We start from the raw sequence: 26,171 nt of genomic DNA, 5'->3' as shown, positions 1-26,171 counted from the left end.
GTAAAATATTAACAATTCAACCAAAATCGTGGTTAATCTGTTCCTCTTTTCTGTGGAACCAGGACATGCCCCTATCTACGGAAGCCACTATTATGAAAGGATATAAAAAAGCTCCAACAAAAAAGTTGAGCTCGTCTTGAATTTGAGAAGTATTATTGGCCCCTTTTGGGAGTTTGTGGCAAAAAATTAATTGTGGGCCCATAAATCAAATTTGACTTCGCCCGTAGGTAAAACGTCTTTTGGGTTTTTTATTTGTTTTATTTTTTTGATATTTTAGATTTTTTCTTTTATTTAATAGTTAAAACAAAAAACTGTTGCATACCTTTATGCGATTATTTGAGTCGTTAATCGTATAACGATTCAATTAATCGAAAGTCAAACGTCTCTAAACCTCTTATTGTTATATAAAAATCTAGGAAATATATTTTAGTTGGGAATAAACAAATGAAACTTTTTAGCTTAAGTTTATTTACCAAATGATTAAAAAATTGTCATGATGATGATACTTTTAAATATCTACATATATGAGGCTTAAGCCACTCTTAAATCGTAACCCTCTAAGAATCGAAAGCTTAAGTACTTTTAGTATAATTAAGTGTATATGAATTGTATTAAATGAATTCTAATACAAGCTTTGGGTTCTCCCTTCAAATTTGGTTAAGCGCATGTTTAACAGTTTTGATATTTTAATAAATACAAATTGAAAGTTAAAATGAAATGTAAACATACATATCTTGATATACATATTAGGAATCAATTTTAGACATAACCAAGATATAAAAGTCAATACCTCAAGCGTTTGCTTTATGAACTTGAAGAATACCCTGAACTTGGATGATCATTCGTTCATTCAAATCGCTCAAGATGAACTCATACGTTTACCAAAACTTAAATCAATCAAAAAAGACAACAGGATTGAACCCAAGAATAGCTTAAGCTGGTAATGAAATCATGCTAAGAACACTTCATTCCAATTGACAACTAGAACAATCTTCATGGCTATCCAATATTCAAAAGCTTCAAGATAAATTATTATAATCTTATAATTAGGTAGTCTGCTTAATGTTTCATTTTGAATTCCGTTATCCTCTATTCCCCGAGTACACATTTTCATTAAGTAAACTAAAGTTCAAGTTGAGTTAAAATGCATTTTTCTTATTAAGTTTTTAAATGATAGTTAAAATGCTATATGCATTGGTCATATATGTTAAAAACTCTATCATCCGTTGTACATTTTTATTGATATGAAAATGAAATTTTAAACGGCATGACAAGCCAAATAGCAAAAGTCAATAAATTTAAATAAATAAACTGGAAAAGCAGCGGTGAAAAACTGAAACACCGACCATCGAATACGGGGAACGGTCCAATGAAAACCGTAAACTAAACGAAAACTATGGATTTTGGCCTGGTGGAAAACTAACAAAACCCAAAGCCATAAAAATGTCAACATGAATTTCAATTAAAAATACACAACAGACTGAACCGAATTAAAGTCAGTTTTTGACCCGCACTGGGTATATGTATGTATGTATATACCAAAAGTATACAAAAATCTAAATTGGAGGATGAATATTTCGCTTAGAATTAACTATGCCATATAATTGTAGAGACGCAGGCGACAAAATCAATTAGCCATAATTGCAAGCAGCCGTTCATGGAACACCGTAAAAAAAAAAGAGGAAAAAACCAAAATGCCAACATTTCCAAATTCAAACCACGAAAATTGTTTGCTTTACCTATCCATTGAATAGTTACATATTTATATATATATATATATATATATATATATCGTTTGTTGGGATTGATGATGATGATGATATGAATGTAACTGGAAAGAACTGACGGACGGACGGACGGACGGACGGACGGACGGACGGACGGACGGACCTCAAAGTGTAATAAATATTTCCTGACATTTTGTGGCATTTTTGCATGTCAATAATATTTATTATGATTATTTCAAAGGCATTAGCCTGAGTGGTGGATTGAGGTGAATTCACTGACGATTCGTGCCGCAAAGTATCCCACAAAAATGTGCAATAATTGGAAGCAATAAGTCCCGGACGGAGTATGAAGTGCAGGGAAATGATGGGAGAGTGGGAGACCTTTCAAACTAGTAAAGTCAGCAGTCATAACGACCAATAATTGTTACAAATCGAAAGCCGCCTTAAGTCAGTTCCCGGTTACCTACCCCGCAATGCCCATTTTCCATTTTCCTTTTTGACATTTTCTTTTTTTTTTTTTTATGCTGGGCAATTTCTCACATTTCGTTTTGTCATGCAAATCGATTGGTGGCGTTTGGCACGCAGACCTCCAAAATTGGCCATATTCATCACGACTAGAATATTTCTTTCCTTTTTTTTTGTTCGCTCTCTTCTTTTTTATCGAGTACTTTTCGTTTATTGATAGAAGTAACCCACAAAATTTAAAAGCATGCTTTTTGAGTACCACTTTTCTGAGTTCCACTTTTGACTTTAAAAGCGAAAAATAGAAAATGACAAGTGTAAAACTCGAAATATCTCTTTCTAGGTGAGTCTTTGTGGTCTATGTACTACAGCAGTGCTCGTTGGCCATCAACTATTAGTCAAGCTGCGGTTGACATGCCTAACAGTTGGATATAAAAGCAGTAAAGATTAAGACAAAACTTCATATCTATGTTACTAGTTAAAGTCTTGAAATAAAAGTCTTAATAATATAACACACTTAAAGGGCTTGAAAGATGGACCATACTAATAGATAAGAACTGAATCTGCAGTCGGTCTAAGCGCGACTACAGTGAATATATAAAAAATAAATCATTAATTTGATAGTTAACCAAGAGAAATCTTTATTTAACGTTTCTTATAAATAGATTTGCAATCAATCTTGCAAAGAGCATTTTTTCGAGGAGTTAAAAATCAGAACAAGAATTGAATTAGAAAATGCTGAGGTAGTTAGAATTTTGACACTTGGTCTATACATCAAATCAATATGACAATATTGAAATTAAAAGATTAAATGATTATTTCTATAACTGGAAAATTAAGTTTAATGCTTATAAAACAGAATCCTTAGTAATTTACTGTTAATTTGAAATGTCTTTTTCTACGTTTGTTAATTGTTCCGTGCGGTGTGCATCGAATACAAAATTCTATCCAGCTTTAGATCGACTCGACTACTTGAAATATATCCAACCAAAACTAATGATGATGCAATTTCTTCCTTTTTTTTGCCACCTTCAAAAATTTCTTTAATCAACCAAAGCGCTTCATTGACCCTTGTCGATTGTCGTCCTCGTCTTGAGTGATTTTCTCTAAAAGTTTCTGGTATTGCATTTTTAATTTATTCACTTGCGATCGTTTTGTATTCGAATTCTCAATTGTTTCATCGTATTCAGCAAATGATAATGCATAATACCACTCTGATGTTTAAGCGTTCTGCCAGCTGATAGATGCAGCAAAATGAATTGTTATAGCAAAGTCCTAAATTGAGTATATTCAAAATCTGTCCAGACTTGGACAATGATTAAATTCGATGAAAAAATATGCAAAAAAATGGCATTAAAAAAACATTCTAAATACTGCTTTAGAAGGGTTATCTAAAAGAACCCTTCACCTTTTACTTTGTTTTCTTGATTTGGACTATATTGAATGTTACAGTGTTACGTTCTTTTCGAAATCCTAACTGCTGCGACGGTAGGATGTTATTGTGATCTTTACAAATACTCAATACTATTGTGTAGTTTGCCCAAAAAGCCTCAGTATTAAGTCTCTTATCAAGGTAATTCTATTCCATTTTTGTTTGCCGTGTACAAAACAATTCTTAATATTATTTTTGTATCTCAGCTGAAAAGTCATATAATAAGTCTAAACTCTGAAGTGTATATAACTAGCATAAGCTAAATATATTAAATAAGGAAATTAATCATGAAATGAATGGAAATGAAATGATAAAATGGTTCATTTATTCATCATTGAATATATGAATTTTATATTGATGAACTTTTGCCTAAAGTTAGGCTTTCTTGTTGTGTCTAATCTAATCATGTCTTTCTACAGTTTGCAGGAACCTCAACTTATCTTAACAATAAATCTGAATAATTCTCACTATTTTGGTTTACTCTGTGTTCTGGGTATCGTTTAAATCTGTTTGGCCATCAAAAGCAGCTGATTATTCCTTAAGGTGTTTGGTTTTGTCCATTGTCCAAACAATTTAAAATGGATTTGATTGCGGTATAAATATATGTATATGTATGGATATCTATTTCTGCTATGATCAATTTGATGGGCCATGGTTTAAACACTTCCTGACATCCTTCCGGAATTCCTTTAGGCAACAAGCTGCATCGTTTCCACTTTCATAATTCTTTCTTTAACTGCATCATCAGCAGCAAAGAAAATGGGGCGGGGGATAAGGAGGAAAGCAAGCAAGGGCAACATTCTCCATACTCTATTCTCATCGATATCATCTTTGCTTTTATTTTCATATTTTCTTGTTTCATTTTTACACACCCAGACACACACACCATTCTGGGTGCTGTTAAGCAATTTCTTTCATTTCGCTCACAGTTTTTCCTATTTTTGCTTTCTACTATTTTGCTGTTGCTATTGTTGTTGTTGTTGGTGTTATATTTTTATTTCAATTTTTATCCCCAGAGACAGACAAAAGCATCTGCTGCAGTTTGTAGATGATTGTTGTTGCTTCTTATTGTGCCCGGTTAGTGGGTTGCATATTTTGCATCGTTTTCCATTTGTCCTCCCACCCATTTAAGAAACAAACAACAACAAAAAACAAAAAAAGAACTCACTCTTCATCCTCTGCGGAGATTCTCAACGCTTTTCCACTTGAGCAGTGAGCTTTTCTTTGGTCGCACTCAAGCGGCGCTTCAATTCGCACTTCACCTGAAGAGGGATTCCACTCTTTGCCTCCCATTTCCATTTTCATCTTTAGCTCTTTCCTCTCTATATATGTATATTTAACTTAACATTTTCTCTGATGACAATCGATGTGCCAACAAAACACATGCCACAAAACAACTAAAAAATCCCACAGTAAACATGCACACACACAAACGCGATTTATTCTCTTAAGTATTTCGTATTTAATTAAAATACTTTCACCCACTTTTACCCTGTTTTTCTTTCCTTTTTTTTTTTTGTTGTGTAAAATGTTTAGTGCAATTTTGTTATTTTTTGTTGATTGATTGAACAGAACAAAGCTTCAACTAATGGCCCAACTTTCCACTCAACTTCTCTCTCAACTTTCCTCTCATTCTCATCCTTCCTCTTCATTCTCTGCCCCCTCTGGAGGCCACTTCATTGATGCAATGAGTTGCATAGTTTAATCGAAAGTATTTTAATATAGTTTTAACGTGTGTGCCAAGCAATAAAATGGAATATCATTTAAATTGAAAGAATTTTCATCTGGCGAAATGAGAAATTGTTAGAATCATTTTCCCTGCTGTTCGTTGAGAAAAGTGCATTACACAATTAAGTAAATGCCATTTCTCTTTTATTTGTCGCTCACAATTTGCTATAAAGAATTTACACAAAATATATATACATATATATATACCTATAACACAAATCATTTGTAGTTTTATTGTGTCTTGCTTTATGTTTATTGTTTTTTGTTTTTTCTTGTTGGGTGTAAACACAAATTTGCACTTACCTAGAGGAGAAATTTTGACCAACAATTGGCAATGGCCAATAAATATTTTATTGCTCAAATAAGAGTTGATCAATTTTCACAATTTCACTTGTTGTTGCTGCTGTTGTTGCTGTTGTATTTGGTTTGTTTGTTTTTATTATTCGTTTTGTTTTTAATGTGGACACACACGATATTTATATTTTATAAATACATTTCTTTGTAATTTTTATTGGTTTGGTATTGTTTTGAGCAAATTAACTAAACTAATTGAAAACTTAAATTGGTTTTAAGCAGAAACTTTTTTGAACTTGAAAGTCGTTTAACTAACTTAGCATAATATTAAAGCAAAACTAACTAGAAATTCGTTTTTGAAAGAAAAAGGAAAATCATTTCCAGATGTCATCAAAATTAAGACATTTCCTACATACAAAACACTTACCCTTACCTAGCGCAATATTTTCCCAAATATTTTGTAATTTTAACATATTTATTTATTTTGGTTTTGAGGTTTTTTTTTTTTTTTTGCTTTCGACGTATCGCAAAAAAAAAAACAAGTTAACAAAAAAAAAACAAAAAAAAATGAAGTCAAAAGCAAATTGAGGAAAATAACACGAAAAATTTTCGTAAGTGGAAATTTGCTTTTAGTTGGTATTTAGCTAAGAGCTATTTGGCTTGAATGTTTTCAATGTGACAATTTGCTTGTTGGCTGCGACGTTTGGGGAAAATGTTTCCTCCGAACTCTCGAACTCTACGCTTAAATTGTTCGTTTGCAACTGAAAACTGAATGGCGACAAGTGCACACAGTTTGCCAGCAAAAATTCAACTTTTGCTTCCTGCTGCTGCTGCTGGTGCTGCTGCTGGTGCTGCTGTTACTGCTGTTGCCGTTGCAGCCAGAGAATCGGCGGATCCGAGGCAGAAGCCTCGTTTAAAGGAGTCAAGCAGCAGGATAACAGTCGGCAGTCGGCAGCCAGTCACCAGTCACCAGAATGGCTTCCAATATGCGAACCGAATAGGAGCCGAAAGTGAGAATATTGTATTATATTGTATGTAGGAGACGTATCCAGAGTCGGAGTCGGTGTCCCGACACACACACACACACACACACACAGAGACACGTACAATCGACAGTATTCGTGCCTGAATGATGCGAATGGCACTTTCATTCCCAAAAGTGCTTCGCAGCAACCACGATGACGATGAGACAATGACGATGAGGATAATGACGACAGTACGGCCGTATGCCTGACATAAACGAAGTTTTCAAAACATTCGTGGTCTTAGAAAACAATTATTAACCATTTGATTGTTAAAAAGGGAAATTATTTATTAACCATAAATACTTTAATCACAATCATTTATTTGGCCAAGTCATTGAAGTTAGATAGATAAATGTGAATTATATTGCATGCAATTTATTGCATTTTAAATTTGTATAAACTTTGTTATTATGATTAATAATAATATCTGTTAGCATTCTCTTTCCTCTTCTCTTAAGTAAACAAGGTGTTCTCTTAAATATTGTCTATTGTGTTATTTGTGTTAGCCGAAGTTCCAGCGAGACTCTCAAAGGTATTTATTAGGTTCTCTTGTCAAAAGGATATGCGCTCTTCCTCTCCACATGACTTTCTCTTAACTTTCTCTCTTTCTCTTTCTCTTTCTCTCTCGGCCTTAGTCGGCTACTCTGGCTCTCTTCTAGTGTCTATGGCTCTTAGCGCGTGTGTTCCACATTTCAAAAAGCCGCAAACTGCTGACAGCTGACGTTTCTGGAGATGTCATTTCTACCCCAAACTCCCGCTAGGACACACACTCGTGTGGGCTCCACTTGGTGCAGAGTAGGCAACGCGATTTACGACCAAGTGCGAAAGCCAAAAAGGCAGCCGCCAAAAGGGAAGCAACAACAATAATAATATGAAGAGAAACAACAACTGAAACATGGCAAGCACCTGCCCCAACAAAACAGCGGGAAGCACATGGCAACTTTGCCGGCCGGCTGAACAATAAATTAGTGAAGCAAGCCAATGGCAAAGGCAATGGCAACGGCAACGGCAACTTGGTATGCAGAATTTCTTTCTTCATCTGTTTCCTTTGGGGCGAGATGTGCTTCTTAGGAATTTGCGCTCTTTAAGTAATGGGATTTTAGAATTGCATCACATCTAAAGAAATGAAAACATAACCACATAAACATCATTTGAATATTTATTTTCATGTATGTACATGTAAACTAATGTTTACCTAGTACCCTTTGCACGATTTCCTGGCATAAATGGATATTATTTTATTTTAATATTTCTAGTCTTTAAACTTCAGAGGGTATAAAAAACAGCTAATCAAAGTTGGAAGACTTAGAGACTTAGAAACATAACCTTAAAAGGTTGTGAGGTGTTAATTCTAATGCCAAGAAATTAAATTGGTATTCAATTTGTTTCCTTAAATGTTTTGAATTGTATATTAATACAATGAGTTGCTTGTTGCATTTTTCAAAATAAAAGTTAACATTATTTTTGCGCTTTTTTAAGTACAACTTTTGAGTTTCGAGGAGTCCACTCAGTATTAAAGTAGAAGTAGAGGAAGGTGGAGGAGGAGGAAACAAGACTTTTTCTTCCGTTTTTCCCATTTCACGCAAAATTGATATGTTGCTTAGGAACACAAACTTTAATTTTTAGGTAGTTTGAAGTAGGGAACAACAATTAGCAGTATGGTTGGCTAAAGCATGATATAAAAGTTAAGAAATTTAAATTACGGTTTAAAAACAGAACTTTATAAATTAAATAATGAACCCCAATTTAAAAATTATTGGGAATTATTAAGAAACGTTCCAAGAAATTCCGCACAAGATATGGCGTAATTGGGCACCAAATATTGAGAGAATATTATAAATACAAGTATTATATATAAACGTAAGATGATAAAGGTATAAATAAATATGTAACCAATTGATTCGGATAATGAAATGAAAGACTATTCGATTGAAAAAGATACAAATTGCTTCTTCTTATATAATAGTATACCTACATTCAGTTATTTGGGGTAAATTTGAAACAAGTTAATTTATATGTACTTGTATTTGTTAATTAATGGTTCAAAACAGTTTAATAACAATTAAAAAGGCAATTAATTTTTAGCGGTACAGATAAAATTCATGGCTCAATTGCAAAAAAGAAACTATTTTTAAATGTGAGTTTCAAATTTCATTTATTTAGCTTTAAAATTGTAATTAATGCCATAAAATTGATTTGTTTCTATGGCGCTTTGACAATTGAAGCAATCACATACAATGAAATAAGTTTTTAAAATAATTTTGTAAGTTGAATAAGACGCTTTTGTGACATTACGTTATAATAGCCAAACAAAATATTATTATATTTTAGTTTAATAAATAGAAGCAAAAAAGAGTCTTAAAAATTATTTTTTACAAATTTCATGGTTCGACTTTTTCAGTTTTTTGATTTTTGGAAAAATAATCATAAACATTTCTACTTTAATTCGCATTATTAATATTTGGCTCAAAAATTATAAGCACACAAAATATGCCGAAAAGTATGCACCACATTTTGAGTTCCACAAACTGAATTAACAGAGTGCTGTTATTCACATTTGAGCTATCTGTTAGCCCTTAACAGAGGTAAATTTATTACCAATTTTAAGGAGCAACTTACATACATATGTATAAGTATGTATGTATTTATTTATGGCTAATAGCATATGTTTGAATTGTGGTCAGGGTCTAGTTTAATATCTATTGTCATAGGTTATACGTCTACAGCAAAAAAAAAAAAAAAACTGGGTGAAATTTAAGCTACTTCTCCAGAACAGTAATAGATGACAAAACAAAAAAACATGTCCTAAAAGAATCTGCGATTTACTGCTGTCCTGTAATCAGCTTTCATTCAAAATCTACTGCAAACACGCAGCATGAAAGATCCAGATTGCCCCTCCCCCCGTCTGCCAATAATACCCGTCGTCCTGTCGTTCCGCAAGTTTGCTTGTCACTCACATTTGCCTAAAATCTTATATAGTTTTTATGTTCATGTGCTGACACAAACGTGGCCTTTTGTTCTAGGTTCCTGGTTTCGTTCGATCCGGTTTGGTTGCGCTTCGAATATGTATGTACATACATATGTATGTACATATGTGTATGGGTTTGTTTCAACTCCGTTGGGCTTAGCCTTCAGGCAGGTGGTGCCTAGTTTTTGGCCGGGTCCAAATCAATTGCTCGCAACATGGTAAATCTTTTGGATACACGAAATTTGGTTAGTGTGTTCTGCTTTGGCGCCCAGTAGCATATTTAGAGTCGTGGTGGGGCAGGTGAAGGGCATGGTCCGAAACGGACCGTACCGGACTAGACCGGCTCGATGGTAAAGGAAGAAGGCAAAAGATAGAAGTTTCCCCCAATGGACTGGGCATTGATTACAACTGGCAATTTTTCAGCTTGTTGCACATTCGCGTGTTCATGTTGCATGTTGGATGTGGCCTGTGGCGGGTGGCATGAGATGGGTGAATAGTAAGCGGTGGATGACTGTGGCTAGTGGAAAAGATGGTTAAACAATGTTTCAGCCAAGAGTCATTATACATTATATGCACCTACATTCATATGTACATATATGAACAATAATGCTAGAAATGTGAGCAAATCGTATGAAAAATTTAATGAGCTGCATTCCCTTTTCAAAAAAAGGAAACATTTTATGACGGGATGTAATTCTATAGCGAGATATATGCATCTTTATGTCTGATTTAAGCAATTTGGGCAGTTTCTTATCAGCAAAACATTCTGGTATGATATTTCATGTATTAATATTTGACTTATGAAAAAATACTATTTTCTTCTTTTACTAAACAATATATCCATATTTTAATTAATTGATGGTTTATGATGATTTATGCATATTTTATATTTATCCAACTTGATGTGAAAACTTTTTATAAACTGTTTCGAAATTAACGATATAAATACATATGCAAAGCAAATCACATATGTATGTACATATGTATGTACAAAAGATTTTCATATGTACATATGTACATACATACATACATAAGTATAAATATAAATGTATGTACATATGTATGTACATATGTATGTGCATACAAATGTATAAATTGAAGATCACGACTTCCGTTACTTTTCGCAATTTTCGACTTCGGGACAGGCCAAGATTCGGTTTGGATCATAGATAAAGCTCTCTGTAAAACTCCTACTCCTTTGCATTCTCTTAGTTTTGCCAGTCAGCGCGTTTCTCTTTTTGGTTTTGTTTTTTGCATGTGATTAGTGACCAAAGCATTAAATTATAAAACCTGTTACAAATTAATAAAATAATAAGCATTAACTAAATTTTCATTGCACGTTCTGAAAAGAAAAGCGAAAAGCAATGCAGCCAATAATAGACATTGCTGTCGTCGCTGCGGGCGCCGTCGATATTGCGCCTGAGCGCAGTCGAAAGAGAAAATAGAATAGCAAAGGCGCAAAGAGAGAACTCATGGAGTATGCGTGTGTGTGAGTGAAGCGTGATTCGTCATGTCGCCAAATTGGTAACGAAATTTATGTTAGGTTTGATGCTTTGTTTTGTTTATGTTTTTGCAATTAAATATGAAAATGTAAAAAACCTTTTACTATAAATATGTACATATGTATGTATGCATGTACATATGTATGAACAAACAGTTTATAAAAAATAGTATGTATTTATGTACATACATATGTATACATACATACATCAGCAAAGGAGCAAATTCTGCTGGGATCATAGGAAGCTGTCTTTCCCTCTCTTGTCAATACATCCCGCTAATTTGTTTTTGTTTCATTTTGGCGCTCAACGCGTTGGTTCGCTAAAGTTTTTACATATGTACATACATACATACATATGTACATATGTACATAAGTGTCATATAGCAAGTGAATAATATAGCGGCTTAAATTAAACGCAAAAAAAATAAAACATTTAATTGTTCTAACTGATTTTGGCAATATATGTACATACATATGTACATACTTGCATACATACATATGTACATCATTATGTATGTAAATACCAAAAGAATTTCTACTTTTGGCATAAAAAGTTAATGTTGGCAATGCCGTCGTCCCAACCTCTGCCGCAGTCGACGTCGCTGTTGCGCCTGAGCGCAGTCGAAAGAGAAAACGGAAAAGGCGCAGCGCAAGAAAAACGAGAGAGCATCGTGTCCGTGTGTGTTTCTGCGCGTGTGGCGTGTTTGTGTGTGTGTGAGGCATTTTGCCGAAGTGTTGCAAAGTGTTTTTTGTTTGTTTTTTTTGTTGTGTGTTTTACGTGTGTGTGTGCAAAGGAGATGAACATATGAAGTAACTTTTATTAAATTATTAATAAATCACATACTTTGCCGCAAATGATTAAAATGTACTAAAAATTCGATCTTATACATTGTACATACATATGTAGGTCAGTAAAGTATTTTGTGATAAAATGTATGGAGCAGGTGCGGGTCTGTGTCCAAGTAGCATGTCCAACTGATCAAATCAATTCCTATTGGGTCTCTTTTTGGACCGCTTTTAAACATCAGTTGTTTCAATAGGTTTCTACTTTTGGTGGATCCCCAAAAAAGTTACTTCTGTTATAATAAGTTTTTCTTCCTAAGCCATTCACTTTTTGAATGTTTGAAATGTGTGAACTTAAAAACAAATGTAAAAATGGATTTCAAAATGGATTTCAAAATTTGAACTTCTTCATAGGTAAAATCGAGGATTTATGGATAAAGTGTCCTTCATTTCCCACTCCGTGGACCCACTGATCAAAAGATTTCATAAAATCAAGTTTTTGGAACCATTTTTAAAGTAAACCATCTTAAAATCTTAATCTTAGTAGCTTTGTATTGAAATAATCGTACCAACAGTCAATTAGATCTTTGAAATAATTAAAAATTCAGCTTATTTTGGTATTTTATCTTTATTAAATACACATGTATGTATGTACATACATATATCTCGAATAGATATATATTATATACATATAGGATTATTATTGATTTTGGGGGGCCATAGAAATTTGTCATTGAAATTTTCGTAAACTCAAAATTAAAATATTTTATTCGACAAAACAAAAACCCAAATCAGACTAGGAACAAAACAACAACAAAAAAGGAAAAAAAATACATACATAAATAAGAAAGTAAAACAATTTGAACATGAGAGACAGATGGAACGATGAACGAGAGGAGGAGGATGACGTTGAAGAGAGGAAATTCCATTCCAATTCCAGTTCACATCTGAATGGACGAGGAGGAGGAGGAGGACCAGGAGGCAGTAAGGAGCGTCATTATTGTGAGCTGGATGAGAATGGTGAGATGATATGTCGTCAATTGACACCGTACGAGTGCAAGCTTGAGGATGATGTCGAGCAACTGCAGGATGCCCTCTTCCGTATCACATCACATTATGCCAAAATTCAGTTTCGTTTGCGTCAAATAGCCACCGCCTCGGGCTGTGAGAGAATGTGTCTGCTGAAGGAACTGGAGCGAATGACTAGCCAGGACTTGGACAATGCTAAGCAACTGGAGATTGATAGTGAATTGCCAAGCCTTGCGAGTGACTCTCAAAGTTTGGGTAATGTGCGAGTAAAACAGCACAAGATACTAACACAGTTGCGCGGCAGGCTCCAGAATCTGGCGGATGCCGCTGGAGCCTGTTTCCAAACGGAAACCGGTGGTTGCTATAATCTCAGTCGCTGTGTCTGCCAAAGCAAGATCAAGCAAGGAGTGAAATTGCCCATTTTCGATGACGATGGGAATGTGATTGACTCACATGACCAGGGTTGTCATTGCTGTCGTTGTCAGGCTCGTTTGGATCAGCAGGGTAAGGGTTTGCCAGAAGGTGCCAAAGAAAATGGAGCTTCTTCTACTGCTTTACCCTCTGGACGGCGATATCTATCCGAAACTTGGTCAGACACAGACTATGGCATGGTCGATATGGATGAAATGAAATCCAAATCAGCGAAGAAGAAAAAATCTAAAACAGGTAAGAAAAAGAGCTCAAGTCGATCCAGAAAACAATCAGTCCAACAGCATTATGATTATCAAGATTCGGGTAGCGCTGGTGATCAGAAAAATCGAAAATATTCTTCAGAGGATAATGCTGGTGATCGTTATGCCCCATCGAATAGGCGATCCCGCGCCAAGAGTCCAAGTAAACTACGTCAAACCAGAGTCTGTTCGACCAACACCAGAAGTCCCGAACGCATGCCACCACACACTGGAAGTCGTTTGTCCAGCCGGGCTCCTAGCCAGACTCCATCTCCTCCCAAGAACTCGAATGCTAGTTCGCCCAAACGTCTCACTGGTCAGGCATCTCTAATGGGTAGCAATCACTCTGGACTACGTCAATCGCAATTGCTGCCAAACTACTCAAAAAGTGAACCCTTGCGCCGAAGTACGCCAAGTCAGCGTCCTTCAGGTGAAACCCGGGTTCGTTGTACAGCAGTTTGTCGCACCAATCGCCTCTGTCAGAAGCCAAAGGAAAACCAACAGATAGCAGATAGTAGTGGAGAAGGCCAACCACGACGACGACGACGAACCTATTATCGCTCTGAATCTGATGCAGACACTGATCGAACGGAATACATGCGGCGTTCTCCTTACGATCGAAGATCGGAGAATGAGAAAAAACAAATCATCGGGGATAATTCTCGACTTCAGGCATGGGCTAAAACAAACAACAACAATTCTTCCAATCAAGGCAATACGGCAGAAACTGATAAATCACCGCATAAATCTCATGGCATAGCTTGTACCTGTTGCTCGTGTAGTCGACGTATGACCCAGGATTTTGGTATAATCCCTCCGGAACGACCAAGTACTAGTTCTAGCAATAATAGAGCCGACAATAATTCTCCCAATCAGAATAAGCCAGTTATAGTTGTTAAATCGTCTGTATGGGATGATTTGAACAAGAACCAAAAGGATAAATAATATAGGCAAAAAGGATGTGTGAATTGAAATTTTAATTTATCATAAAGCACAGTCAACAGCAACAGCAGACGAACAAACAAAAGTTTTGCCCAACTGTGTGAGTGCTTTGTGTTAAGTTTTAAAATCTCAATTCTGGCAAAAAAAAAAAAAAAAAAAACACAAAAAAACCACACACAAAAAAACAACGAAAGCTGAGATTTCTATATATGTATGTATATATATTTTTGATATAGATTAAATGTTCTCTTTGAGCCCTTTTTCCAATTGTCTAAAATGTAGTGTACAAAGATGATGATGACGATAATGATGCTGCTCCTTGCTGCTGGCCATCATTATGATCATCATTCCAACCAACTATCCATCATTCCTCTTTTTGCTTTCTACCCTCATGTATTGCTGCTGGCCATGGTCGTTGAACCCATAGATCCGACGGCTACCAGCAGCAGCAGCAGCATCCCTTAAAGCGTCGCTTGCTTGCTTGCTTTTTGTTTTTAACAAGGCTAACAACAATGAGAGGGGGTAACCAGTTTTCTACTTCTTCTTCTTTTGGCAGCTTCCTGTCGTGCCATAAAGAAAGAAGAATCGCAGTTTGGGCAAAAAAACAAAATTTTCCGCGCATGCCCGCAACGCTCTCGAAAATGCTCTGTGTTAGGTAGTCCGTCCGAACCAGGCCCGATTCTCTTCATTCCCAATCCCAAATACCCAAATACCATTCGAGGGTTGGTTTATTGTTCTGTTTGAGATTAAATTTCCCCCTCCCACCACCCCCCTTTCCCGTTGTCTGCATTTCATTCATGACTGAGCCGCCTCACTCTCAGCCAGCTAGTCTCCGTCCATAAGTTGGTCTATATCGTTTTTGGCATGCCCTCATCATCTGGCTTCCCCGCAGTTTATATTGCCGCCTGTCCCTCTCCCTTTTCCCTTCTCCCTTCACTCTTCTCTCTTTTGTGTATGGCGCATGCTCGCATCGTCGTCCTGTCCGCTTGTTGTTCCTTATCTTCATTGTCTCATTGTTGACTGGTTTTTATGACGCCTCCTGTACTAATGGTCTTTAGCTACAATCTTTCTGTCTCACTCTTTCTCTCCATGTCCGATATTTAGAGGGTTTTCTCGCTGTAAGCATTATCGTCTGTGTGACATCTGGCCAAATGTGTGTGTTTGTCATGGTACCAACAAAACCAATCCGAAGAATGCGTCGCAGATGAAGACGCAGCAGCAAACAAGAATAAATCATGAAAATATTGAATATCGAATTGAAAATACCCTATAGAAATCAGTAAAAGAATTTGTTAGATCCCAAGGAACATGGCTAAATAGCTAACGATGTTTATCAGAAAGTTATATTCCTAAAAACGTACAGTGGATCAGATTAATATTCGTAAAGCATTCGTCGTTCCATAAAAAAGGAAGAGTACAACAGTGCGATCGGAAAAAAAGGAAGTCTTTGCCCAAGAGTAGTAATCTAAAAAGCCACAAAGCTGGTGGGACGACGTAATTTTCTTGGGCGAAAGTAAGTTCCATCTTTTTGGGAGTGATGGAAAGACAATGGTTTGGCAGAAACCCAACACAATGTTTTGGGGGTGCATTTCGACAAAGGGAGCTGAATATCTGGTCTTTATGGATGGGCTTCTATAGATTTTGAAGGAAAACATAAAACAATCGGCAGGGAAAATCGGCATATCCAAGATTTTCAACCTTTACCAGGATAATAACCCGAAGAATTAAGCTTCTAAAGTAAAGTCGTGGTTGCCATACAACTGCCCAAAAGTTGGATAACCCGCCACAATCGCCACACCTCAGCCCCATAGAGAATTTGTGGAGTGAGCTGGACCGTCGTGCAGATAAAAAAAACAGTGGGACAAAATAGGCAAAGATTACATTGACAAAATTATGAAAAATATGCCAAAACGCCTTGTTGGAGTATCATACACTAAATATTAAATAAATTAAAATGCTTTACTTATTGAAAAACCCGAATATTAATGTGATCCACTGTACATTCTTTGTTTAGCCCTAAAATACCCTGCCATCCCTGTAATTACAGGATATAAGTACTGATAAGACCCAAACATATTCACACATGCTTAAAATGATCAATTGTAGACAAAATGAAACAACATTTTAGATATTTAATGATTAGAGTATATATGTATGTATATATATTGTATATAAATTTGCCACTTGAAAATTATAGCTAATTTTACAGTTTATATTCTTGGCAAGCATTGACAAGAGTTTTGAACTTAATTTTCGTTTCACTTCGATGATCAACAAGAAGTAGAATCTTGTAAAGGGGGAAAAAAAACAAAAAAAAAAAGTTACATAGCATTATAGATTTGCTTCATGTGATGATATAGATATGATATAGTTATAGATATATATACTATATATGCTACAGTTGTTGGAACTTAAAACTAAATTAACATTTAACTAAATCTCATACTTGGCTATATCGATAATAGAAAAAAAAATGTATATATGTATATATAAAGATATCGTTATTTAAACATAAATTGTAAATTTTTTCTTTGTCTTTGTGTTGTCTTTGTTCATATTTGTTACATTTTGTCTTTGCAGTTGTTGACTGAAAATCATTTGGTTTAACTAGTTCTTTCGATTAAACGATTTACATATTCGTTTTGGTTTTTTTTTTTTCGTTTTGTTCTTTGTTTGTTTTCTTTTTTGTTTTTTGGCATGGCACAAATTTGGCATTGAAATTGAAACTTATATGGCAAAATGAGAGAGAGAAAAAAATGTATGTAAATGTATGGCAAGGGGGCAAAATAAACCACATCGTATTGCGCTTGCTTTGAGCAGCTGCATCAATCCATAATGAGCTTAGCTATAGAGAAAAAAAAAACAACTTATAATTCAACCCACCCACCCGACAGCAAAATCCACAACCCAGAGACGCATTCGCCTCCCCCTTTTTGGTTTTTGTCTTCTCCTTCTCTTCTATTTGGCGCTTCCCTCGCATTGTTGCATCTGGACGAGGAGCAAAAGAATTCGATTCATTAGATTATCCGCCTCGGAATCCTCCATGCTGTTCAATTTGGCTGATATGAAGCCACAAAACTTGGAATTGAGTATCTCACGAACTGTTTGGGGTGGGGCAATATCCAATCCTCCGACAACGGATCCAGGACCACCACCACCAGCTGCGGCAGCTGCAGCGGCGGCGGCGGCGGCAGCTGCTGCACTATGTTGTTGCTGACGCAAATGATGATGCTGCTGTAGCATTTGATCCTCGTAGTCATCGCCATCGATGCCGCCGGGCACAACATCCGCGTCATCATCATCATCATTGTCATCGAGATCGTCTTGGCGGCGTTTACGTTGCATGCCCAGATCTCCACCAGCGTTTGTACTACGCGGTGAATTCGAATCGAGTATCAATGGATAGGGGAAATCAGCATCTATGGCCTCCAATTCTTCGACCTCATCGGATGCATCGGCACTGCGCAGTGAGCTGGCATCCATGTCATCGTAGCTCTGATGATGATGGCGATGATGATGATGCAGATGCTCATTTCGGGTGGAGCTTACACGACTGTCATTTGGCTGTTGTTGTTGTTGCTGCTGTTGCTGTTGCTGATGGGCGGGCAGCGGTTGAACTCCAGTTGAGCTGCTGCTACCGCTGCTACTGCTACCAGCTGCAGATCCTCCTCCGCCATTGACTCCTCCGCCTCCGCCACCGCCTCCTAGTCCAGAGCCCGTTGAGAGATCCATCTCTGGTTTAACATAATAATCGCTATAATAGTCTTCATTGCTCATATTCAGTCCCGAGCATTTCGATAAATTGAGCACAGCGGATGAGTCATTAAAGGATGAGGATAACTTCAGGCCGCCCGTTTTATTGCCATTGCCTTGAATGCTGTTGTTATTGTTATTGTTGTTATTATTATTATTGTGAAGATGCTGAGCAAAGGCACTCAAGTTGAGATCGCTGGCATGGGAGGCGCCCCTTTAAAAGAAAGAGAGAAAGAATGGTCACGGTTAGTTAGTTGCCACACATACACATACATATAAATATGGCACATACATAATGGAGCGGGGAAAGCCAAGTTCAATCGAGTTTCAATTCCAAAAATATACCCAAAAACCTAAACCAACCCCCAAAAACATATTCAAGGGCATAGCCCAGTGAATATTTCAATATGTCGAAGTCTTAACACCCTATACAAATATCCTTCTAGAGCATTTTGCTTGCAAGATCAAAACCTAAAAGAGAAACAATATCTAAGGTCCATATCACTTGACAACATCGGACTTTGAAAAGGGAAAGCCATATTTTTATATTTTATTTTCATTTTGGTCAGAAGGTAGCATCTCGGAACATATAAACTATATATATTCTTGATCAGCACGACGAAACGAGTTCATATAGCCATGTCCGTCCATCTGGATAGACGCAAACCCCTGTGAGCTTCCAGGATCCAGGATCGGACTACTATATTATATAGCTCTCATATAATCAATCGATCGGTCGAAAAGAGTGACTTTTATCAATAACTTTGTAATTTTATAAGCTATTTTCATGAAAATTTACATTCGTCAAGTAAATACATATACATACCTATTAATGACTATGCCAAATTTGATCAAAATCAGATCAGATAACTGTATTATATAGCTGTCATATAAACATACGATAAAAAAAAGCAGGCTTCAGTCAAGATTTTTTCACGGCTATAGGTAAGGGAAGAGTAACAGAAAAAAACTTGCAAGGGTATACAAGCTTCAGCGCGATCGAAGTTATCCCCGGCTCTCTGGTTTTGCTTAAAATCTACAACTTTTAGCCAAAAATTGGCATACCCGTTAAGTACCAGAGTACGTACATATATGACCAAATGATGAATACGTTGACGACGACGACGAACGTGCTCAAACAAACCCCAAAAAAAAAAAAAAACACACACACACACAAAACTATGAACAAAATTTATATGAGATGATGCTGCTGGGCTGGTAAAGTAGAACAAGAAGAAGAAGTCACGTCGAGGCCTGATTTCCTTTAGCGTCTGTCCCGACCGACCGACCTTATGCTTCTCAAATTTCAAGAGCATTTTCATCTCCAACAACAAGATGCAGCTGCTTTTGCTATACCGAAGAACTAACCAACCATCCATCCATCCATCCCGTCCCATCCCATCCCATCCTTGCTATTTTTAGCCATTTTTCCCCAACCAGCAATGCAGCAGCTCCTTGAGAAACGATCGCAGGTAGTTGACAATTGGAAAATGTGAAATGTGAAGCGTATGAGAATATTTGAATGCATGTATATACATACATACATTAGCCTGGGGGCCCTGCCTAGAGGCACATTATTTGTCCTCAATGGTCGTCGATTCCTAATCAGGGCCAAATGCATTTTCCCATGTTTCGTATAGACCCAAAACAAAAAAAAAAAAAAATGTTCTATTTGCCTGCGGCTTCTGTGGTCTTTTTCTCTCGTCTCACATTCGATTCGGTTTTTAGTTTAGTGTTTTGTACATGTTATTTTTTGGCTTATCAATATTTGCTTCCGCTTCTCTATACCCAACCGCAATGGAAACAGACTGACCGACCGACCGACTCATTAGACAAATGGACAATATTTCCATAGAAATATGTACATGTCTAAAATGAACTATGTACATACATATGTATGTAGCTAATTTGTAAGTAATTTCCATACATATATCTTTGATTTCGTTACGATTATATATGTATATAGTAATAAAATTTAGGCAACTCAAAACACGACTACATAACATAATGACGTCTCAGGCTAAAACACTTTGAAAATTTTGTAGAATTAAATTAGTTTAATTATATTTTCACCCAAATCTGCTAAAGAATTTCTAGGGACATTTAGCTGGAAACCTCCCTAACGTATCCCATTCTTTGAGAGTTCCAAGTTGCTTCTCGTATAGTGATATCGCCAAAAAAAAAAAAACAATATCAGTTTTTCGGGAATTTCCTAGTCCCTAGGTAAGAAAAAATAGTTCTTTAAGGTTTCCTAGATACAATGATCGCATCTTACAATTAGCTGAGGGACAAGAATCGTTTCTTGAGGTTTCTTAGGGACAAAGATCGTTTCATAAGGATTGGTAAGAAACGACAAAAATTGTATTGATATGTGAAAATAAGGATTGATATGTGACAAGAAATGTTGGTGAGGTTTTTTTAGGGCCAAGGATCGTTTCTTGAGGATTCCTAAAGAATAAAGATCGTTTCCTAGAGACAAAGATCGTTCTTTGTGGGTTTCCAACGATGGTTTTTTGAGAATTGCTAGGATACAAACAATGTTACATATGTACATACATTACATCAGTACATCAAATTTTTAAACATAAATTATCAGACAGTTTAAACTGCATATGTATGAATTCTGGATAAATTTCTTGGAAATGAAATGAATTATAAATTTATTTCGAAACGATTCAGAATGTTTTAAGTTTCAGAGAGAAGGAGCAATTCTAAATGTCATCCTATGTACATATATATGTACATATGATTTGATTTTTCAGTTGTAAAAATCCGCCATAAGCCTCTCTCTTGCTTCTTCAATTAAAATTTTTGAGGGGAGGTGGTATACGCCCAATATTTTTTTTGAGTCACTGTTCTCTGGGTAGTATGTGTGTGTGGAGTGGTGGTCAGTGACACGCGCATGCTAACGGGGTCGACCCGGCCCGGCCCGTCTGTACTGAGATTTTGTTTTCCTTTTGGGGCATCAAGGGGGACAGGGATCGTAAGAGGTGTGTATGGGTGGGGGGAGGTACGTCGTTGTCGTCGAAACAACAATTTCATCAATTTTGCAGCTCATTTGCTTATTAAATCATAAGCGTGACACACAGCAAAACATACACACACACACACACACACACATGTACATGGGATGCGATATATGTATGTGTGTGTGTGTGTGTGTGTGTGGCCAGCGACCAACCCCGTTGGTTGGATGTGATGTGTGTGTGTATGTTTGCTTTTCGGTCGGGTCGGTGGGCATAAAATACAATATATTTTTAACCCTGGCCGAAGCCGCAGAAACAAACGGCAAACGCAGACGCAGCCAGCCGAGCCTCGTTCGCTAAATCGTTCACACACACACACACACACACACACACACACACGCACACACATGTGTTGTACTCTCCCTGTCATTCGTATGTAATTTTTTTTTTGCTCTCTTTGATTCTACATTTTTCTAAACTTGGTCCACAATCATCTGTATTTCTCCTTTACTGATTTTCATTTTCATTCGTGTGTGTGTGTGTGTGTGTGTTTGTGTGTGTAGAGCCCTCTCTTTCTCTTTTCTTCTCGCTCTGCCACCACCATGGAAGTTCTTGTTGGTGTTTTTGGTTTTTTGCAGCTTCCCTCGGCTCTATTCTGTTTTTGTTTTGTTCAAGTGGCTCACTGAGACCAAGACCTGAGGAGACGACACGAGATTCTGGTGGAATGATGTTGTATAAGTTTTTCGCTTTTGCTTTTAAACGGCAGATGCCAGAGAGTGAGAGCGAGAGAGAAAGAGAATGAGAGGCAGAGAGATCTGTTTTTATGGCTATGGCTCAAGTCCCCGGACCAGGCCGAGCCGGGTCCGTTCCGTTTTTATACTGTTGCTGTTGCTTCTGTCTGTTATCAGCTCAAAATAATAAAAATTTAAATATGTGTAAGCGTATGTGTGTGTGTGTGTGTGTGTGTGTGTGTGTGTGTGTGTGTGTGTGACTGTGCTGCGGGCATGTGTCGCGGGGCATTGGAACCGCTGGTTGTTGCTGCTGCTGCTGTTGCTGTTGCCCATGTGGGTACAGTCAATTGAAAGGAAATGGCCTTATTTCATATAAATATGTACATAAAGTACAATACACACACACTCTCAGCCTCAAACTCAACTCAAATCAACTCGATTCAGAGATCTCAGTTTTGAACATTTTTTTTGCGGGTCTCTGGCCTGTTGGTCATTCCTTTGTTTCTCGATTTGGTTTTTTCCACAACCATGTTCCCGATTTCTTCCTCTACTCTTTGGCCGAGGTTTAATATACGTTTTAAAAATCTACACACACACACACACACAACCAAACGTACGAATTCGTTTAGCCCCTGAGAGACACTTCCCATTTCTAGCGTATTCTTATCAGTTTTCTTGGAATTCGTAATCGTAATTGGGGAAACACCATTTGCCATTTATATATGTATTATCAATTGAAAGGATCCTTCTAACCATCATAATAAGAATTTCTTCTTTTCTTTTTTGAGTGACTCACTTTCCTGCCTATGTACATATGTATGTGTGTATGTAATCCCAAAAGTAAACTAAACTCCCAAAGACCCTAAAATTTCCAAGTATTTCAATAAGCTAAACTCTTTGTAATCATTTAGGTGGTGCTTGGGCCGGTGGTTGGCTTTTCCACTTTTCACCACCGTGTTTAGCAATCAACAGGAGGGAGCCTGAATAGAAGGAGTAGTAGATGGTATGAGGGTTTGGGGCGGGGGGCAACTCACTCATATTCACTTCACTTAGTCTGTGTGTCAGATCAGTTGTAATGACTCATCATTCAGTCCAAGGAAAATGGGGTGCACGATCAAAATTGATCGAAAGAACTAAATATTTTTGTAGTTTGCATTTTGAACCGCAGAACACAGAGGAAGAAGAAGACAAAACAAAAATAATGACTGAGTGAGTGAGTGTGACACAATGGCAAGGTTAAAGCTATCACACACAAAGCCAAAACACAGCCAAGAACCGTTATTCATGGCTTTGGGTAACAACAACAGCTAGCCGCACTTTGGCCACTGCGCTCACTCATTGCGTTGCTTTATGGGGACGAGACAGAATGAGTGCGAAAGAGAGAGAGAGAGAGAGTAAGAGGGAAGGGGGGAAGTGACAGAACGAGAGCAAGCTTATCGAATATACATACATATATTGCTCTTTATATGGATCGATCGTCGTCATCAGTCCCAGGGACTGTGCCTTTTTTCTACTATTACAAAAACGCGATCGCATTTGACAGGTGGACGACTTGTAACGGGAGCTTTAAAAATGATAAGACCTCAAACAGACCTCCAAAAAAAACAAATGTAACAACAAATCAGATCGAGAAATTGTAACTGATTCTATGTCAACACAAAAATTTGGTCAAAAAGTGTGCATAGAATATATATCTAATTGGTATGAATCTCATAATCGATTGACTGACTAATCTACTTACTTTCTCTCCCTGATGACATCTCTGAGAAAATCCATGGCCTCATATAGACTCCATTTGGGTTTAAATCCAGTACCCATTAGCTTAACATGGGCCAATTCGCGGCGATAAGATTCTCGCAAAGATTTAAAAGCTCGCGCAACTCGACGACCTGGAGCATTGAACTCTCGACCGATGTACTCCCAGGCGCGATTCTTTTCCTCTTCGGCGCCCTTAAAATTGGGCAATCTTGAGTCCCATAATATGGGATTGTCGTGAACCATTTGGATAAGCTTCAATTTGTCCGAAGCATTGCGACGCACCACTAAAGAGCAGAGGGAGCGAGAACGAGATAGAAAAGAAGAGAAATTAATTATATTAAATTTGGATTAATTCAGGCGGGGCGGAGGGAGATGGAGGATCAATTTTGTGGTGGTGGGGAGTACACACATTTTTTAATCTTCTGCACTGGCGGAACTATAGCCGTTGATGATGATAGTTGATCCACTTTTGGCTTCATATCGAGGGCAATGGCAGCAGCTGCAGCGGTCATATCCTGCAACGAGTTCGAGCCCGTTGTTGTGGGCGATGAGCCAGAGATGGGCGCCATCAAAATTTGCTGAAGAATTTGATGATTTATGTTGGCCAGTGTTTAATGTTCACTATGTGTGTGTGTTGTTTTGTTTTTTTGTAATTTTGTTTCTATTCACTTCACTTCGAACGCGATCAATCGATGGGATGGATGGATGATCCACTGGGGTGTTATTATTGTTGTTGTTGATATTGACGGGGCTGCTACCCTCTCACGACCAAGTTTAAACAGCAACTAAAAACCAAAGCCAAAAAGAAAGAAAAACAAAAAAATAACAACCACCGTCAACGCGCCGAAGTCGTTGAAGCCGAAGGCAGCAGAGCAGTCGGCAGCAAGCCCGCATTTCGTAGGCCAAACTAAACCGCGAAATTGTATGCTCTCCCTCTCACTCTCGCTCACTCTCTCATATGTGTATATACGCATACAAATGTACACTAAGCCAGAAAATCACGCGCACACAATGTTCTCCGCTCAGAAGAGAGAGAGAGCGAGACAACGAGAGCGAGAGAGCAGGCAAACGAACGAGCAAAAGATGCGCCCGCTTCCGCCCGTTCTCTCCTTGCTGACGCTGCTGCGTCTGTGCCTGGTTCTGGTTACCGTTATCTGCGTCGGCGTCGCAGCCCCCAAACAAAACCGCGTTGATAGCTCAGAGTCAGGCCCAGACATAGTTGCAGACCAGGCCACAATCTGAGAGAGTCTCGTCCTCTCTGTCTCTCTCCCTCGATCATGTTCTTGATGTGGCCTCTCGCGCATTCGCTCAGGGGGAAAAATGCCGTTTAATTGTAAACCACAACAGAAAGTAAAAGCGAGCAAAAGAACGAACGCGACACACACACGCACACATAGAGCCATGCTGGCGCATGTTTATACGTGTGTGTTAGCAGCAGCAACAACAATTGAGAAGTTCTGTGTATGCAAATACCCTGCAATAACTGATTTTGATTTTTAACTGTTAATAAAAACTAATTTTGATAATGATCAGAATTAATAGTGATTATGTTTTATTCTGCGAAAAGATGCATTTATTTGCAGAACTATTTTTTAAATGTTTAAGCAAAAGATAAGCACACAATGTACAGTGTACGTCGCTGAAAATCGTACACTTTTTGTGGTTGTACCGTTTGCTTTATATAACATTTAAAGTCAATAACATTTGTCTACATAAAATAACTAAATAAAATTCTAAATTTCAATTGGAAAAACCAAAATTATCAATACCAAAGAATTAATTCATAGAGTCGGTTGTATGTTGATTAAGAAATGAATCAAAAATTTCTCGGTACTTTTTACCGTTATTTCCTTCTTATAATAGAGTAAATATTCATTTTGATTAATTATAATAATAATATATTTTGGTTTAAAGCCAAAAATCTGTTTCAAAATACCCACTTTACTTGTACACAGAATTGCTTAACATACTTTATAGGAGAAACTGCAAGATTATTAAAATTTTTCTTATAAGTAGTTCAAATGGGGTAACGGGATCTTGGCGTTTCTTTTAAATCGATTTTATCCATGGCGTAATTCGTTTTGTTGCCCAACGGAAGATGAGGGATCCTCCAGAGCCAAGTAGCGCTCAGTTAAAGATCGGTCTGGCCTACCCCAAAATTGCTTGCATTCACACATACACGTACATATGTACATACATACATACTCGAAATGCATTAAATACAACAACATTGTATGTAACTCAGCCAGGCCGTCTTAAAACTCGGCCCATTCGATTTGTTCGATCCTCCTCCTACTTCTTTTGCTTCTCTCTCCAATTTTTCTCACTCTCTTAAATTTTTGGTCTAACCATCCCCCATCCAAAAATTGTTATTGTTGCACTTATTTCATTTTCCAATTCG

The 26,171-nt window shown here is 37.2% G+C and overlaps 3 protein-coding genes across 3 annotated transcripts in view; 2 read left to right on the top strand and 1 right to left on the bottom strand.

The window, feature by feature from the left end:
• Positions 1–26,171, top strand: part of LOC111518978 — a 37,611-nt gene that overhangs the window by 4,502 nt on the left and 6,938 nt on the right. The window lies entirely within an intron of this gene.
• On the top strand, positions 12,721–14,824 carry LOC6645550 (serine/arginine repetitive matrix protein 2). Its single transcript, XM_002068193.3, has one exon. It carries the CDS (start codon positions 12,787–12,789, stop codon positions 14,563–14,565), a length of 1,779 nt encoding a protein of 592 aa, XP_002068229.1. The 5' UTR covers positions 12,721–12,786; the 3' UTR covers positions 14,566–14,824.
• LOC6645527 (LIM domain-containing protein A) lies at positions 17,284–24,567 on the bottom strand. Its single transcript, XM_023177466.2, has 3 exons — positions 24,180–24,567; positions 23,754–24,054; positions 17,284–18,529 (listed from the first exon to the last, which is right to left on the bottom strand). Exons 1-3 carry the CDS (start codon positions 24,337–24,339, stop codon positions 17,521–17,523), a joined length of 1,470 nt encoding a protein of 489 aa, XP_023033234.1. The 5' UTR covers positions 24,340–24,567; the 3' UTR covers positions 17,284–17,520.

Source organism: Drosophila willistoni (genome assembly GCF_018902025.1).
Source record: "Drosophila willistoni isolate 14030-0811.24 chromosome XR unlocalized genomic scaffold, UCI_dwil_1.1 Seg143, whole genome shotgun sequence".
NCBI lineage: Eukaryota > Metazoa > Arthropoda > Insecta > Diptera > Drosophilidae > Drosophila > Drosophila willistoni.
Note: the sequence above shows the minus strand (reverse complement) of the source record. Positions and strands in the feature narration are given on the sequence as shown.